Source organism: Mesitornis unicolor, unplaced genomic scaffold (assembly GCF_000695765.1).
Source record: "Mesitornis unicolor isolate BGI_N332 unplaced genomic scaffold, ASM69576v1 scaffold48809, whole genome shotgun sequence".
In the NCBI taxonomy this organism is placed as follows: domain Eukaryota; kingdom Metazoa; phylum Chordata; class Aves; order Mesitornithiformes; family Mesitornithidae; genus Mesitornis; species Mesitornis unicolor.
In genome coordinates, this window is record NW_010208841.1 from 24,169 (window position 1) to 43,389 (window position 19,221).

The window sequence follows — 19,221 nt, forward strand, 5'->3', positions numbered from 1 at the left end:
CAATATGAAGTATTTTTTAATGCGCCCTGTGGCTTACTTGTATTCAATCCCATGCTCTGTGCCCCTCCCACCCATAGAAAGCTGGGGGAGTTGCTGGAACAAGATTCAACATGATCCAACAAAACTACATTAAATTTGCAGAGCCTGGAATATTTTTTTCCTCTTAGCTTGCTTTTGCTGTGCAGTGAGATCCCTGCCTCGGTGGGGTGAGTTGTGATATGTCCAAATCTAAACTATTAATGTAATAGTTTTTATTTATATTGAAAGAGCAACAGAAGCCCTCATTTGAGACTAACACTGCACACATGAAGAAATGTAGTTCTGTTATTTTCTTGGTCATGGTAAAAGTAAAGTTGCCTTTATCAGTTGGTTTATTGAGGAGCATGGGCAGAGCTTGTGGAGGCGTGCTTGAGCTTTCTCACATCAGTAGTCACACAGAAGGACACTTTCTACAGTCATTGTCTCACAGTTGATATTTTTTGCAATTTGTGCTTTGCTGATTTAGAGCTCACAGGGCTCTTCCTCATTGCCTCAAGGAGGCAGATGGACAAACTTTTGCAGATGACTTTTTTTTTAACCTCATGCACTAAGGTTCGCACTCTTTCAAGTGTAGGGCAGATCTGATTTGGGTTGCTGACCATAAACTGGGAAATTGTGAGCCGTCTGCCACTTGGTACCAGTGTTCTTACCCTGGCCTCTCCTGATGTGGTTTGTGATTCTGATAGTGACCTCAGGAGTGGTTTCCTTTGGAGGAGATGATGCATGTGGCTGTCCCTTGCATGTCACTACCCATTCTGAGCAAAATAATGCTCTGAATCCCTCAAGGCAGCTACTTCACTTCGTAGCACCATGCAGGTGAGAGAGGGAGAGGGCAGGTGTGAGGTTGTACTATAGTAGAATAGGTTAGAAAATCACTGTTTAACTTCAGTTGAAACTTAGGATGTCTGTCGCATTCATGTTTGAATAAAGTGTTTAGTTTCTGAGTTTTGTACATTTGCCAAATAGCTGAAAGTAATTCCTGAAAAAAAAAGTTATTTTGTTTTACACTATAGCATGTAGAATCTCCAATTCTTTCCCTCTATGCCATACTTTCTTCCTTCTTTGTCTCTATGCCTACAAGTTTTTGTATAGGAGTTTTTCATCAGTAGACCAAGAACTATTTTCCCATTTGCAAGAAGAGTGTAACAGTATGTTCAAGTCAGTCATTCCTCCCTAGACTTCACTGCTACAATGATACAACTTGCAACTCTATGAATGACACACATGTTTATTTTCTAGGGTGAAAACAAATCTGAATATTTTTTAGGATTAACACCTGTAGGAGTTGTTGTCTACAAGAATAAAAAACAAGTAGGAAAGTATTTCTGGTATGTATAATTTAAATGTGCAGTCTGTCCTAAAACAATAATAATGTTGTATGGAAATGCATGATTTGAGATATATATTTGAAAAGTTAATTGTAACAATTAAAAAAAGTATACTTGGAATTTGTAATCTTTGTCTGGATGATATAGATTTTTAAATTCGTTGATAATCCAGATATTGAAAAAAATAGTTAACCTTTACCATACTCATGCTGAAATGTTTACATACTGCTCATTTTCTGTTGTTATCTGGTGCATACCTGTAAAAAAAATTCTACCTGTGAATTCCTTTTTGTCTTTGTATGTAAATGCATGCAATTTTATATTTTATTATGCTTGAAATTAAAGTCTCATGAAGTTTTCTCTGTCTTTTTTCCAATATTACAGGCCTAGAATTACAAAAGTTCACTTCAAGGAAACACAGTTTGAACTTAGAGTCCTGGGAAAAGATGTAAGTTTTTATTTAAGCCTGAAATAAATAGGAAAGTTACATCAGTTCTAGTGAAATGGGAAATTCTGTGTGTCCATGAAAGTCTAATTTATTTTACTTACTGCAAGAAACCATCAAAGTGAAATTAATTTTATTGATAGCTACTGCAAGAAAACTACCTTATCCTTAAGTGTAATATGTTCTTGATGGTACTTGCAGTTTTATTAAAGAAAGAGGAGGAAGAAAGATTTTTCTGTCCACATTTTGCAGGCAAGGGAAGAGAACTTCAGCAGAACTGTACTTAAGTAGGAGTTTAATAACAAACCTTCATCATCTTGTATCATGCAATACCTTGTTTATGCTGTTACATAGTGCTTTTAAACTAGGCTAAATCTAATGGAAAAGCTAACATTAACCAAAACTCACAAAGCTGTTAGACAGCTGTTAGCTAATTTTGTAGCTTGAAAAGAGAAGCAGCCTCATAATATACATTGAAATTTGTTTGTCAGAGTTTAACTTTGTTCTGCTGTTGGACTATTTGAGAGAAAACAATGTTTGTTCCAGTGGAGCAAAGTTAGCAGGTTGATAGCAAGAGAAGGAGTTTTAATATACAGACAGTGGGAAACAAAGAAAAAAGAAAACCTCCATATTTATCAGATATGAAGTATGTGGGACAGGGTGGGAAACAGGAGAGTGTTGAGGATGCAAGGAAAATTATGACATGTAATAAAACCAATAGTTGCAGTCAGTCTATGATTTTTGGTATCTGGTTGAGATATAAGTTTAGTTTGCTGAGTTATTTTTTGAAAATACTTTGTAGGTCTCTTTGGAATATCACAGCTGAAAGTTTATAGTTTTGAAGAAGTATTTTCCTGCTGGCAGTATCCCCTTTTACTGATTATCTGCATATCTTCATTCATTTATGTAGTGGTTGTTAGTCTTGTCCACCAATTTTCTATGAGGCTATTTGGTATGTTCAGTACCTTCTGGGAAGTCTAAGCGTACCACTAACTGGTAGTCCTGGTTCTGTTTTGAACAGCATTTCTTGTGCCTTTGCAGATGTATTGGCAAGTTTTGCTTGTTACTCCCAAATGGTTTGTTTCTGTTTGGTGTGGTAATCCATGGAATTTTATTTCTGATGGTGTGGCCGTTGAAATTTGAGAGTTGTGTGGAGGCTCGAGGAAGGTTAGGAAAACTTCTCTCAAGGTTTCCTGTGAAGTGTGAAGGCCTGTTCATGTATAAACAAGTTCAAGTTTGACTTAGAATGAATTCATGGAAATGATGCTGTAGTTTCTGTTTGATACCACATATGTATAGTTTTTGTCTAAACCATATGGAATTGCAAAGGTTTAACATCCTGAGCAGAAAACTTGGAAGATTTGAAAGATGTGCTTAAGTTGGGACTGTGTATGTTGATGGCTAGTGAACACTTACTAGTGTGAGCATAAGGCAAACACATTGACAGCACTTGGTAATTTCAAGTCTCGACAGGTACTTTTAGGAAATGGTTCAAGAGAACAGTAAGTACAAGGGTGTGTACCCTTATTAAAATCTTCTTTGCAACTAATACTGCTGTGAAGTATTTCTGTATTCTAACAAGATCAAGAAAGGCCAATATAGCCCAGAAATATCTTCCTCTCCTTTTTTTTTTAAACATTCTGATGGTGTTACTTTGAAAAAAAATTATGTACTGGAATAAGTAAACTTTAGTTTTAGTAAGCTTTAGTCTCTGGATTAAAGCCATGATAACAATTTATGCTGCTCTGCACCCAGAGAGGGAAAAGCTCATTGGTGTAGTTCTACAACCATACATTCTAGTACTCCTCAAAAACTTAATTCACAAATTTCTTTTGTTCCTCCATTTTTTGGAATAAATGCTATCACTTTGTTCTTCTATGTGAGACATATGTTTGCAGTATATGATAGGAGAAAAAACGTACCATTTTTACTTCATCCTGTCTGCTGGAATATCAGAGAATTAATACTTTCATTGTTTCAGATGTGGTATACCAAGTCTGGAACGTGTTAGGTTGTTCCAGTTAGTTGGAGAGAATGACACAAAAGATTCCGGAAGAGAAGAAATAATGGAGACAATCCCATGTCTTAGATGGTGCTTTATGGCATATAGCAAAGGAGTTAACATCATATGATAAGACAAGCAGATTATTTCTGAGTATATGGAGTGCTTTGTGTGAATTGCATTTTCCATATCGTAGTGAAAATTCTGTGCAGGCTGGATTTTGATTCATGTTTCCACACACTAGCTACATTTATTCACACTGACGGGCACTTTTCACAGGTACACCTGCTCATCAAAAGGAAGCTCTTTGTGTTTTTAGTACCAATGAAATGTTGCTCATTCCCTGTATAGGGTTACTTGTGGTAACTTCTTTGTTCTCCCTCTCCATAAATTTATCTGAGATTTTTCCAAACCTACCAAAGTAGTTTGAATGTGTATGTCCCACTAAAGGGGTGGAAATGGACATCCTGATCTCCTTGACAGATGGCAGACATAGCAGTCTAAATGTACAGATCCATGTCCATGGGCTTCCTAAGAAATACACTGTGGGTTAGCTGTGTCAGCCATCTTTATGGCTGCACAGTTTGTTGTTTACATTGTTTCACTTTTCAGAAACTTGATTTATGCTGACTGTCTTATAATAGGAAAGGTGAAGCACCTTAGTTTGTTTTGTAACGTCATCTCTTGTACGTCTTCATATCTCTCCCATGAGAACATTTCCTGTATATTTAACTTTATATTTTCCCTGCATACCTCTTGCTGTTGTGTGCAAGCGTGACCATCGGTATTTTGGTTTTATCTTTCACTACTTTACTCATATGTTTTCTTCCTAAAGCTATTGCTATTGCCCCTTCATAAACAGAATACTGCCCTTAATATTTGGCCATCTGTTACTTAGCCTGACATGTGAGACTAATGACCTGGACCACCTGACAGAAACTCTTTTCAGTCATGTTAATCATTGAATCAGTATTTCATTGTCCCCCAAGTAGACCCATGCTGTGAATTCTGAGCTAGAAACATTTTAGACTTTCCATGAAACTTCCAAGTATCAGCATGAAATTAAGAACCGTCTCACAGCTAGGAAAGCACAGAAGGATGCTCTGAACATCACAAACAATTGCAAAGAATTTCTGAAGATGAGATTTTAGTGCAGTTTCCTTTAAGAAAACTGAGCGATTCATCTGATACCTGTGCATAATTGCTGGTAGCATACATGTCTGTTGAGCAACCTTGCTGGAAACAATCCAGCAGTACAGGTGGATGCCAAAGGCCCCCCTGTTGCAGCAAAATGGAGCCTAATCACAATAGGTGCACTGTGTGGAAGTGGGTAATCAAAGAGGTGCACAGCACTCCTGTGTCTTCCCTGTGTCAGGAACACAGCTTGTTTCCTTGGTTTCTGTCTCAACTAAGGACATGAAACAAAATAAAAAAGAACATGCTTTGGTAGACTGTGTAGGCTGGGAATGTAAATGTAATAGTATGCAGGGGTGAGAGTTGTGGAGCTTTTTTGCTTGTAGGTACCACATATTTCTGTGCTGTTCCCTGCAACCCCATATTTTCTGTAACCGCCTTTTACTTGAGTTGTTCTGTGTCTGAACATGCAAGTGTTCACTCCTTCACACAATTTATGCAAAGCTTCTGTACTTGTTACTTTTCATGTTTCTTTTTCACCAAACCAGAAAGTGTTGAATGTGCAAAACACTTGCTTTCATTCTTTTTTGTTGTAAGAGAAGGGTTTTTTGGAAGTCTGAAATTTTTGTTTTGAGGGATTTTGAAATTTGGGTTGTTTAAAGTCGGAGCAAACCTCCAAACTGTGCAGTGAAAAATTATTTACACATTTTCAAGACATGTCTTCGTCTGCAGTCTTGCTTAGTCAGATGAAGAGGCCTAGCTCAGCTGAATTCATGAGGCAAAGTTGGTGAAGACTGTTTTCAGGAGCAATTCCAAATACTGACACATGCTAGAGGAACTTCAGGGCAATTCCAAAGCACATACTGCTCCCCATTCTGGTTGCTGAAACTTGTCTAGATACAAGATTTTTCTGTAATAAAGATAAAAATGCTGGTTTCGTCAGGAATTGAAGTCTAAGCTGAATTGGACTTTAGAATGAGAGGAATCTCTTCAAACCCCATTCAATCTTCCCAAGAAACTGCAAGAATAATAAATAAAATTAAAACCTGCTGCCTAGAACTTGTGTCTCAAGATGTGACAGGGCAAGAAGGGGTAGAGCTGAATTATCTAATTAATGTTATTACTTTTCAGACTTCTGACATTTACAAAAAGCAGATTCAAAAATTAAAGAATATTTCCATGCATTTTTATCTTTATTATGGTTCAAGAATTACAAATTAGGTTTGTATCATTTGCATTTGCACCCACTTAAACCAGAGAGGTATTAGATGGTGGAGGTGAGCAAGCACAGCAGTGTTAATACATCATGTAGAGTAGTTTTGGATTGTTTTGGTTGGTTGGAGGTTTTCTTGCCTTTTCTTAGCCACTTTCTGACTCATCTCAGGAGGATTATTAGGCTGGTTCAAGGCTTGATAGCAAAATCAGCAATGAACATTTTTGAAGGAGAACTAGGATTAAAATTCCAGTATAAACTTAAACTCATTGCTATTACGGTGTTCCTGTCAGCTCTTTTGTAAATTCTTTAGTCTTTTTAAAATTGGCTGAGATACAGTTGTTTCAATCTTGACGTGCTTTATGCAAACTGGCACTGCATTATAAATTTTAATCCCTGACTTGTATAATGTTCTTAAAGATTGACCTCGTGTAACCAGTAATAATACATTATCTGTTACATAAACTATGAATGGTATGCATTATATAAACATTCAAATTTAGAGTATTTCCTATTGGTTAACAATTGATAGTATCCAGGTATGTGCCTCTCCAGGTAAAGAGTAATGTTGGGAAGAAGTAGCTTCAGAGCTAGTGTTAGTATTTCTGTTGCATGCACATGCCTGTGTTTTACTTGTTCATGCAATGTGCAATGAGATTAGGTCCCTCCTCATGCTATACTGAAGTTCAGTTTGACTAGAAGACTGGTCTGTGTGCTGGCAGGGTTCCTATTGTGGTTTTCGGTTTGGGTTCTGCATTTTCTGAGCCTGAATTGGTGGGAGCCAACCTATGTCTTGTCATAAATTATAGCAGCTAAAGCCTGCTCTGAATCATAGGTTTTCAAAATGTTTTTGATTTGTGGATGGGTGCAGCGCTCCAGGGAGCAGGTGTAAGTCTACTGACAGTGGCTCTCTTACCTCTGGAGTAATCCACAGACTTCACAAGCAAGGGATCTTCTGGCTTACAGAGGGAAGAACTGTCATTTTAAATGTATGTTCTCTCTTGCAGGCAGACTCGAGCTTGCTTTGCCTGGGCACTGAGCTAACTGGCGCAAAGCAGCTGTGTAATCATGCTGGTGTGGCAGAGCAAGCCAGGAGCTGTTTGCAAACAGCAGTATGGGCACTGCTGAACTTCTATGTCAGCTCTAGCAGTTCCAGACGCATTTTGTGAGTAGGTAGAGCAGTGACCCCTCTGACTTGCCTCTTTTGAAGGCATTAGTAACACGTTTTCAGTCTTTCAGTGAAGTGTAGGTGGATTATGGTGGAACACTGTACCAATTACCAGCCTTCTAGTGGACATCTCAAAGGCCTGCCAGGTCACTCTTCTGGCTGATTTGAGAGGCAGCATAAAACAGGTAGGGGCTGTGGTTAGCTACATGTGGCCTGTCTGTTTATAAGCTCATAGTATAATCAAGCTGTCTGCATCCCCTGTGCTAGTCTGTTTCTCCTCCCATTGGTAAAAATGGTGGTGAGGCTATGGTAGTATGAGCTTTAGCATGTTTTGGAGACTGCAGAACAAGCTTTTAAAGCATTTAGAAGGAGAGGAATATTTTATGTTTTTTAGTGCCTTACCTTTCTCAAGGTTAGGAAAAGGTAGTCAAAGAGCTCAACAACTAGATACTGGTGCAAGGGATATTCCTGTCCTTTTGCAGCCTCTGCTCATGAAGTCCTACCCCCTCCCTCACTGGTGCAAGCCACAAGTGTGTTCAAAAATCACTGCACAAAAATAAGTGGCTTTCTTTTTCTGGTGAGCACAACAGGCTTCCTGAAGGAATGAACACCAAAGCTGGCTCAAAGGAGAGGGGAGTTCTTCAGAGTGTGCAGAAGACCAGGACTGCTCTGGAAGCGGTGTGCCATCACAGTTTACTGTGCCTCACCTTTAGTACACTGGGCACTCTGAAAGCAACAGGATAAGTAGCAGGGAGTAGCTTGTGAGGCACCAAAAAGCACTGAATGAGTTTGGAACTGTCATTTCCTACAAATCATTAGTATAAGTACAATAGGTCTTTGTTTCTTTTAGTTTGGATGTATGGGAATAATCATAACAACAAAACCCAGCTAACTCTAAATACCTGTAAAAAATGCAGTTGTTCAAGACACTAAACATGTTGCCTTTTATTGTAAACAAAAGTTCATGGTGTTAAGAGGTTAAGGTCATCCTTGCTTTACCTATACAAATCGATTTATTCCCTTAGGGGAGCAAGATTAAACCTGAAAGGTATTGCTGCCTTCAGTACTGCTTAATTTTTATATATTAATTTATAAATTGTGAGAGTAATCACAGTACTCTTGCAAGCCTTAAAATGTTGGTAAAAAGCAAATGGAGGAAGCCCCAGACCTAGTTAAGCTGTGTGCAGTGTCATATTGGACTTAGTTGCAGTAAGTGACTGAATCCTTCACAGAAAAGGTGGAAAACAGTAAAAGAACTTTAACTTATCTCCTGTGTATTGGTGAAAGATCTTGTAGATGAATTTTTTAGGCTTGCTTTCTCTTTCTTCAGTAAAATGTAATTGTGCTGTTTGACCTATTACAAGAATCCATTCTGAGGCAATAGTTTTCAGATGTGCTTTTCCTTCAAATTCAAATAAACAAACCTCTGTGTGTTATCAGAAAGCATGTTGGTCTGTCCCTCGATTTTTTTTAGGCAGTCATTTAGTTTTCCAGATCGGAATTCTGTAACTACTTGATAAATTTGATCTATGGGACTATGCTGTTGGTTCCTCAGTGCCTTTGATTGCTGCATATGAAGTATAGATGGTTCAGCGTGTAATTAAGAATCAATTATTTTTTTCTTACTAACTGAGATGAACTTTATTCCACCTTAGAAAATAATGCCTTCAAATGATGAAATCAGTAATGTTTGCTGGTGACATCTTTCAGTCATATAGCAACATAGGTGTACTGTCCCTCTTTTAGTCACTTACTGATTTTCTTCTTTTGAGTAGCTTTTGTTCTGTATATGGGAAAATTCTGGAACTTTAACTCAAAAAAAGAAAAAAATGGACAAGCAGAACCTTTTCCCTGATGGGAATATTTTCCTGAATTCCTGAATTAGCCTGTACTGGGCTAATAATATGATATGGCAGAAATGCCTTAATTTAGAAATCCATTTTAAAAAACAAAACAAAACACCCCTGGCTTCTCTCTGCCCATCCCATCCTAACCCACAAACTCTCTCCTCCAAAATTATGTAATAAAATAAATTTAAGTGCACTAGAAGATTCTTAGCCTAAAAGTAAAATTTAGAAGTGGACAAAGAAGGAGCAAGATCCTGCATATCCTTCCTAACAGAAGTTCAATTGAGTCATCATACTGCATCAAGTTTGCAATACCACAGTCCTGAGCTGATATTATTCTTTAAAAGTGTACTGGTGACTTATTTGTGTGTGTTTATATGAAATAATGTCAGATGACAGTCTGATCTAGAAATTGTAATTGTAAATTAAATCATAAAATCTGAAGCTTTATTTCTGTTATGTATAAAATAAGAAAATGAAAAGTACTCCTTGACATATCTTCTTTAAAACTTTAAAAATGTAAAAATGCTGTGTGATTTTTCAGTGGGTAGACTCTTGTTTCTGATTTCAAGAGGAGCAAGAGCAATATGGCAACTCTTGGAAATTGCAGTATAAATAGATTTTTCTACTTAGCTGTCTTTAAGATTCTCCAGGAAGCATTTTTAAATTTTTTTCCACAGTTAGCTAGATTTTTCTTTTCTGTTTTAGAAGAGCTTCAGTTTTTAAGTTTCTGGTTTTACTTTTTATTAATTGAGCTTATTTTTGCTCCAAGTTAAACTGCTTGTGAAACCTGCACAGAGATTAAGATTCCTATAGAGCCTGAAATTGTATTTTAAGGAACTGTAGGAATATATTTAAGGGCCTATTCTACTATATAATCATTTTATGCTATGCATAGCAATCTCAGATAAATCCTAGTTCTTAGCATTCTCAGTGGCCGTATGTCTTACTCTCTCCTCTTGCTTGCTGTGATGTGCGACAGAATAAGATTTGCTTTTGAGAGAAGACTAGAGGATGATTTTCATTCATAGAATCACAGAATGGTTTGGGTTGGAAGGGACCTTAAGGATCATCCAGTCCACCCCCTCTGCCATGGGCAGGGACACCTCCCACCAGACCAGGTTGCCCAAAGTCCTGTCCAAGCTGGCCTTGAACACTTCCATGGAGGGGGCATCCACAACCTCCCTGGGCATCCTGTGCCAGCGTCTCAAGTGTATTCCTTGGATATTCTATGGGACAGTTCCAGCCAGCCATTAAATTAATTAAAATAATCCATGGGAGAAAATAAGCCCATGTGTATGTCTCCAATCGATTTTTTTTCGTCAGGAAATAAAATCTCAGTTGTTCTAACCACGGGTGTAAAGTTTGTAATTTTTACTGGTATTTATTTCAACATGGAGGAAAGGCTGCTTGAGCAGGTGATTTGTGATTTTTTTGAGGCTGCCTGACAGCTGTTGATAGAGATATAATTGGTTTTTGTTAGAGGTGAAATTTTGAATTCTAGTGAACATACTGAATTAGTTCACAGTTTGCAGGGTACTTGCAGGTCACCAGACCTTGTTAAATGAAGAATGGAGAAACTTGCCAAAACTCTTAGTCTATGTATGCATGGCACTGCAGAAGTATAACTAATGCAAGGGAATCCACTTCCTAAAATCACCTGCTGAAATTGGTATCAATCATAACAGCTTTATCATTCACATATGAGGAAAATTATTTTAGGCCTCATTTTTTTACAGAAGGTATTGTACCACACTGAGGATTCACACTGAAGTCGGTGGGGCTACTCATTCTTTGTGCAAATCACAGAAACAACACCGAGCACCTAAATTTGCTGAGAGATATATGGAAGTGTTTTTTACATGAACATATTTGAATGTTTACCTTGTTGGAAACAAGCAGTGTGATATGCCTGTTGCTGCTTGTTGTCTGTTGGAAGTATTATGTAGTCTGTATATGTCTGAATTCTCTTTCATCTCTCCCCGCCTTTTTCTCATGTCTGCTGTATTGACTGCCAATTTCCATTGAATAGGTTTTAAGCTTTGAGTATTCCTTTTTGTTGTCTTCCTTAAGAGATTTTAAAGTGGACTTTTTTGGCTTTCACCTTTGACCGTTTGCCTAGTATTTTGAATTATTCTGAAATTAGCTTTTTTTAAAAAAGTCTTTTTTTCCTCCATCTTTTTTATTTCCAGTTTTGCCTTGATTCTTCTCTACGTGTATGTTTTGTGCATTTTCTCTCTGTGTTGTCGCTTCATTTTAGTTTAGCACAAATCTTCTGTTGTTTCCTTCATATATTCATGCATTTTTGTACACTGTTAAGCAGAGCCTTGGGAATGTATTTTTGCTTGACATCCAAAGTGCATTTCAGAAAATATGAGAAACATACTATTTGAAAAAATCTTGTGCTTTTTAATTAGGAAAAAAGCTGACATCTACAAACAAGAATGAAGAACAGAAGTGTTTCATTTATATCCTTTCTTTTCTGTTTTTCTGTATGTAAGGAATTGATTCTTTAAATAACTGTTTTCAGGCAATGAGAAAACAAAGAGAAAACCTCTTTTAAATGAATTATAGAACCTGCCTTTCTTTAGACTTGCGTCTATTCTTGTCTGCATTGATATGTTCTTGTGTTCGGTTAATGGAGATTGACTTCACTGGCAGAAACCCTCAAAGCATATTTCATTGCTTTGTTTTGTTTTCAGTGCAATGAAACTTCCTTCTTTTTTGAAGCACGTAACAAGATTACATGCAAAAATCTCTGGAAATGCTGTGTAGAACATCATACATTTTTTAGGTGAGTGATGCAGAAGTTTTCTTTTGTTGCCAAAAGGTGGGATATTATATTGAGTAACAATACTTACTGCCTGGAAACAAATTTTTCCTCTTGATTATAAAATGCTCTTGAAAGCTACTACCTTCCCTTTTCTTACAATGATGTGAAACATTAATTTTAAAATTGTGTATTTTATTAGCTTCTTTTGCCTTACAATTCTTTTTGAAACTGTATCTCAGGTTCCATAAAGTAGGCTTTAACAGAAGTATCCACAACTGTATATGGCAGGATTTAACCTGCCATATATATTTTTATGTATTTAACCGTCAAGTTTTCTGTAGCAGAATTAACCTGAGATATGGCTTTGGATTTTAGATGTTACTGTTTCCTACAATAGATAGAAATTTTGGGTTTGTTTTGGTTTGTTTTTTTCTTTTTGTTTTTCTTATTGAAGTGTATGAAATGTTTCCAGTATTACAGATCTCAAAACACTTTCTTTACTATGCAAAAACGCTAACAGAAATGTGCATGAGTGTCCAGCTAGGAACTGGTCAATGGGATGCTTGGGATTGGCTTTAGCAGTGCTGTAAATGAATAAGCTCAGAATCCCTCCTGCAGTCTCATTGCAGTCTCAGTGGCATATTTTTGCCTGCTCCTGTGAATTATTAAGCAAAAAGCTGCTGTCACCAACAGTTAACAGTAGACCCTGAAATAAAGAAGTGTGCAGTCCAAAGAGGAGGGCATAAATGTGTGACTTTGTGGAGCTGTCAACCCCATAAGAGTCTGCCTGGAGGTGGGGACGAAGAGGAACTAGCAGAAAATTATTTTTTTGGAACCAAAAGTGTGTAGTTCTCTTTCATTTTATTTTCTTTTCTTGGGAAGAGGACTGTAATTGAGACCTATCTATATAATTACTCTGTTGTTTTATTTTTGGAACTACATAGAGTACCGGAGAATGAATCAAACTCTCTGCCAAGAAAATTCAGCAAGTTTGGATCCATAGGTTATAAACATCGGTACAGGTGAATTTATTTCATTGTTTAAACATCAGTTAATTCCTTTCTCATTCCTTCTTTTCTCCTCTTTTCTTCCAATGAAAGAAAAACCCCACTCAGACTGACTGCTGACAAAGCATGAATCAGGGCCATTTTAACAGACTCCCTGTGGAAGTCTGATAGTTTTGAGACAATTGTGAGTTACTTCTCATTCTCTAGATCCCCAGTTGGCTAAGGCCTGCCGTAGCCCGTTGTGGAAGTGTGAGCAGTCTTGGCAACGCTTTAAGTCAAAGCCTCCTTTTAAGTCCTGAAATTATGTTCATGTCCTGAAGGGCTTTTCCTGACAACTGAGGAATACCAAAATGAGGAGGCACGTTAGCCGCTGCCTTTCTTCTAGGAATGAGCTAAGGGTTTGTACAAAGTAAGTAAATTCCATAACTGCAATGGCCATCTTTACAGCTGCAGCTGAGCTATGACAAGGACTCTGGATCAGAATGGTTATGTCTAATCCTGTAGCAGTACAGCTGGTGCAGTGTTGTTGATTTAAGAATAAAAATGAGGGCAGATCTGAGGCAAGATGGATAATCTTTTCTAACTGGAATAGCTGGCAACATTGGATAAGGATTCAAGGCTGCAAGCCTTGGATGATGCAGTAAACTTCACACTGAGGGTGTGTAGGGAGCACTTAGTCTCAATTATAGCCTGAGTTAACCAAGCAGACAGTGTGATATAAAGGGCAGTTAATACTGTGATACAGAGGAAGATGTGGTAGAGGGAATGGATTTAAGATCCTCTAGCTGGTGTGCCACAAACAACTAGCAGGAATATAGGTTGTAGTTAAAATTGTAAGATGCCAGAAACCCAATAGTTTTTACTGAGTTTCATTGAAACTTAGTCGTTTCAACAGACTTAAAAACAGAGTCTTTGTCTAGTGAGTCAAGGCACATGATTTGGCAATTAGCAACCACTGTTTAAATCCAGGTCTGTCACACTGGCTGAGCAGCTTTAAGTGGATATTCTAGTAAATATGGGTTGTGACATCTAGTTGCATCGTATTGATTATACAGAGCTAATGATGTATCATGATAATCAATTGGTGTTTGACATATTAACTCTCATCTTGGAATTCAGAGCAGCAGTAAGAGCATTTTCATGTGCTTTGAGAATCTTCTCTTTGCTTGTCCATCAGCTTTGATTGTCTTCCCTCTTTGCTTTTGGTCCCTGATGTAGCACCAAAAGCAATGACAGTGTTGTGTGCCTGTATACATCATTAGCTCAATACAGAAACCAGAATCCCACCATTCAACTGTGGATGTAAAGGGATCATAATATTATGTCTTGGCTTGTTTTTCCTTTTTTGTTTTTAATTCTTATAGGTTCTTCTCATTAGGTGGTAGACCATTTTCAGGAAACCAATTTCCTTGTCTTAAGATCTGATGCAATATATAGAGCTATTAATATGAGTGAAGGTCTTATCCCCACATGTTTTGTTAAAACTGCCTCTGGAATTTGCAAGACTTGCATGGCTATCAAACTTAAAAGTTGAGCAGAAGTGTTTTCTGGCTAACTTGAGAGCAAGAAAAATTAAACTGAATATCAATAGTTAGCATTACTGTGATGTGATGTTAAAATTTGGAGGTTTATTGTCCTTTAATTCTTTTAAAAATTTTGAGAAGAAAACATTTCTGCAGTGCTGGCTACGCCAGTGGGGCTATTGGTGAAAACACAATAATTTCAGTGAAGTCTATTTGCATAACTCAGAAAATCTACATATGCAATACATATCTATAGTTGCTTGGCACTTGGTAGTATGATATCTGTTTACTTCTAAGCAATTGAACCAGCATTTTGTTTTAGTTGTTTAGCTACTTCTGAAAATACCCAATATAGAAGAGATTGGCACAATCTGTTGATGATTCTGTGAATAGCTGCTTTAAAACAAAAATCTGTGTAGTGCTACTCTGCAAGAGAATCAAAGCTGGAATGGAAAGTGAATAGCTAACAAAACATGCTGCCCAAACGCCATGAATTTTGTTCAATCTAAAGATCCTCTATTTCTGTCATATTTTTTTCAAGTGTTTATCCCATGATTTTGTTGTTTTTTCAAGTGGCAGGACATCTTTGCAAATGACAAGAGACCCTTCTGTGCAGCTCCCACGGCATGACCAGTGCATTGAAAGAAGTCGCAGCAAGACATATCCCAAAAGAACACAACAGACTGGTAAGTCCTTCTCTGCTGGGCCTGTGGTGAGATGTCTTCTTTGGTCTTTAGTGCATTTCATTTTCAAGCAGCAACTCATAACTGCTACAGTGTCCTCAAGGTTGTATCAGAGTTAATTCTGTCTTTTGCCATAGGCCAGTATTTATACATAACCTTAACTGAATCTAAAAACTCCAGCTTTGTGCATAAAGTAAAAGAGATGGTGTGGATCTAACATGATAAAACCTCATGTTTGCAGTTCTAATGTATGAAAGGGAGGCTTGAAAACAGTGAGGATGTGGGTTTTTTTCAGGAGTCCTGTCTCTGAAGAATTTTATACCAGTGTGTCTTGGTTGGTAGCCCACTGTTCCAGCTGCTTGACCCAAGGTGTCTCTCTTGTACATCCTCTTCCCAGTTCAAGGGCAGTATCCCTTTATTTTTATATTAAGTGGAACAGAAGTTAGTGCCATGTCCTCTGCAATTTTAACTTGCTTCAGATATGTAAGCTGGAAATCTATTCTGTGTGCTGAAGATGTCAGGGGAAGCTGGACGTTTTTACAGGTGTTAGAGGAAATGTATAATATTAAGCATGGATTGCAGGAGTCATGCCGAGAATAATGGATGCTTCCTGGAATTTAGTTATACAGGCAAAAAGCTCTTCTATTGTCAAGCTCCAGTTCTACACGTGATTACATGTGTATGCTTAGCTTTATCTATGACAGCAGTCACACACATTTCAGCCAAACTCATGCGTGGAGTTAAGTATGTATGTATGTGTCTTAGCAGTTTGAGAAAAAACTTGTCTGGGCTTTAAAATGTAAGTAAAATTTCTCTTTATTAGGAGTTGGTATGGCATTATAAACTTACAAGATTCCTAAATTTAAAAAGAGAGTAGGTATATATATATCTGGAAAACTCCCATGTTTATTCTGAATGCTGTCTTTTGACTCAGAAACAAAGCTGGTGTGTTCTGCCTTATAGCCGCATTGAGTCTTGAAGTGTAGTGTAATTAAAGTATTTGCCTTGGAAAATACAAACTGTTTACAACAGATTATTTTTTTTTAAATTTAATTTTATAAAGTGTAAGAAGAGAAAGAATGCTTTGCTTTCTGATTATGATATCTTTTTGTTGTGTCTGCAGTTATCAATGGGTGCCTAAGAACAAGCAGCTGTTCACTCTTGCACCTGGTGACTTAGACTTCTGTTCAGCTGGGCTGTCTCATTCTTATCCTGGTAGTTCAAGATGAACAGCATTTCCCACCTTATTAGTCCTCAGTTCAGTTATGTAGAAAATGATGTGACTATTCAGGGGTAAACTTGTTAGCAGGAACTCAGCCCTTAGTTGAAAATAATATTTGCTTTAGCATAGACAGGGAAAGTTAGTCTATATTGCTTGTTGTGCTTGTTGATTTTTTCAGTCTCTTTGACTGAAATTATGAGGTAAACAGAAACCTTCCCATGGCCTTTTCTGCTTCCTGTCCTTAAGTGCTGTCATCTTTATTTATTTGTGATTCTTGGCTATAGGCATCCTTCTCTTTTTAGAGGTCAGAGGAAGAATTTTTGTAGCAGTCTTCTGTGAGCTCACAGAAGATTAGGGATTCTTTTTCTGATCATTTTCTTATCCACATTAATTCAAGAAAGGTTTTTGTTTAGTAATTCTATCTTTTTACCAAGCAGGTCATAGTGGCAGTGTAGCTATTGTTTCATTCTTGAAAACAGAAAATAACTGTATGGGCAGGTGTGTAGTGCTTCAGAGAGTCTGGAGAGTTGATTGTCTCTTACTGTATAAAATAGCGGATTCATTCAGAATGCCAAATTTACGTTCCCTTTTATCTGTGAATCTGTGCCCATTCTGCATTTCCTTCTTCAGAATGTTCCAAATTCATCCTATTGCATATGTTTGCAAGATCAACAAAAAGTGCCTTGAAGAAGCAGATATTGTACAAGACAGGACACAGACTGCTCCCCTCCCTCCGACAGGGATTAATCTGAAAAACTAAGTAAGAAAAGGAGTAAAGTGCATCATTAAAAGTGGTAAGGTCAAACATGTAAAGGGCTTGGCTGAGTCATGTAAGCAAAAGCAACTAATGCCACTTGAAACCTTCTTCAGGATGTGAGACATCTGCAGAAGACTAGCAGATTTAACCTGTAGGAGAAGCGACTGATGACCACACAAGATGTCTTAGGATATCTCAAGTATCCGTTTTGAAGTAGAGGACAGTCTTTGACTTTGTGTGTCAAAGGAGTGGTATAGAAAGTTGAGGGAGACTGTGCAAAAATTCTTTCTCTGAAATTATGGAGAAAGCTTAATCTCACCATAGCTTAATTTAAGAGACTGCATTTTAGTTTTAGCCAAACAAAAAGGCTTTGGGTTTGTACCACTGTATTAACAATACTATGATGCTATTGCTTGTGCCCAGAGGACTTAGTATTTCCTTGTTAGCAGTCTTATAGGCTTCAATCTGTTTCATTATCTTCAGTGAACGTGCTTAGTATCATGTCCAGAGATGATGTACATCATAAGTCATGTTGCTTTGTTGTTTTACTTAACGTCTGCTTCTGGAGTTGGTAACAGTTTTGTAAGAAATGACTGAAATTTCCAATTAGATGGAAAGACAGTGTGTGAACTGAAGAAAATGTACAGATTAATATTAATACCACAGCAAGGAAACTAAACTTACAGCAGCAGTAGGAACAAACCTGTCTTGATGATTAATATATTACTACATGCCACGCTGAACAGAACTGGGTTTTTTTTGTTCATGATACTGAGCTGTATACATCTGTAGAGCATAATCTTATCATGCCACTTTGACATTCCAGATACTCTTGGCCCTCAGTGCTCCTAAATAATGAATACACAAATCTGTTTCATTGAAGCCTGCTATATGAGGGCTCAAAAAGAGCAGAAAGTGCACGTTCCTCCTGCTTCTTCAGATTCCTTTTCATGACTCAGGTAGGGACTTAAATGTCAACAGTACAAAAGTGCAGGATCAAATTGGAAAGAGTCTTGGGCACAAATTGGAAACAAGGCAAATAACTTTCAAATTTTGGATTAAAGTTTCTTACTCACTGAAACTGATCCTTAGCTGTCTTTGTTAGAGTATGACTCTTGATTGTATCTCTCTATTTACGTTATTTGTTTTCTGATCCATTGATTTACAGTTATTATTTTCCTGGTCATAACTTAGGATATATTAGTGTTGTGTTGCATTGTGTTGCTGCATCTATCTGAAATGGTTTCTTAGAAAAAAACCCCCCATATTAGTCTTCCTTTACTATCTAATCTAACAATTGTTTAGTTATTATGTTGCAGATTCCCAAGCTTTTTCATACAATGTATTCTCCTTACACCTTTCTTCTCATTGGTAACTGAGCAGGGAATTCCCTTCTGGTGGCAATGGCATACTATCCCTGTGAGAACAACAGCTTCAAACTCCTCTGTCTCATGTGGAATAGTGATGAATGTGCCCCATGTGAAACTTCCTTGTGATGTGATATAACTAGAAATAAGGATAAGAAACAAAAGCATGATTCTTATGCACCCTTAGCAAGTAGAGCATGCACCAGATGTCTCGTATATAATTTTCTTTCTTATGCTATGCTGTGTTCAGTAGGTAATTATGCCAAATATATGCAAGCGTATATGCTACAGGACTGTTCTGTTTGTCTTTTTTTTTAGGATCTAAAAACATGAGCCAGATTACACTGAATCGGGAAAATGAAGGAACTACCAAAATTATTGCACCTTCCCCTGTGAAAAGGTACGTAGACCAGCAGTTTCTGTGCAGATTTTAAGAGATTTTGTATTGCACTGGATAGTGGACCGTATTTAGTAATCATTACTAACAGTTTATCCTGCCATGAAGTTTAGGACCATCTGATCTGCTGCTGACAAAGGTCAGGGAGTATGGCCTAGTAATTCACTTTAACAAACCCTGATCTTCTCAGGAACCTGGTATGAGAATTTCAGGTGACCCAGAGTCTGGAAACCCACAAAGGACGAGTTAATGGGAAGGCAAACAGTCCTGATTTTAAATATGAAAAAAATCCAATCAGATAATGACCCAAGGGGCA

The 19,221-nt window shown here is 37.5% G+C and overlaps 1 protein-coding gene across 1 annotated transcript in view; it reads left to right on the plus strand.

Annotated features, from left to right (window-relative positions):
* The window catches only part of EPB41L4A (erythrocyte membrane protein band 4.1 like 4A), a gene marked incomplete at both ends in the record, with an annotated part of 42,273 nt that extends 23,365 nt beyond the window's left edge, over window positions 1-18,908 (plus strand). The window contains 6 exons of the mRNA XM_010192646.1: window positions 1,279-1,367; window positions 1,752-1,815; window positions 11,879-11,970; window positions 12,894-12,971; window positions 15,053-15,165; window positions 18,827-18,908. Coding sequence (XP_010190948.1) covers window positions 1,279-1,367; window positions 1,752-1,815; window positions 11,879-11,970; window positions 12,894-12,971; window positions 15,053-15,165; window positions 18,827-18,908 — 518 coding nt within the window. The remainder of the gene's footprint in view (window positions 1-1,278; window positions 1,368-1,751; window positions 1,816-11,878; window positions 11,971-12,893; window positions 12,972-15,052; window positions 15,166-18,826) is intronic.
* Between the last annotated feature and the right edge of the window lie 313 nt (window positions 18,909-19,221).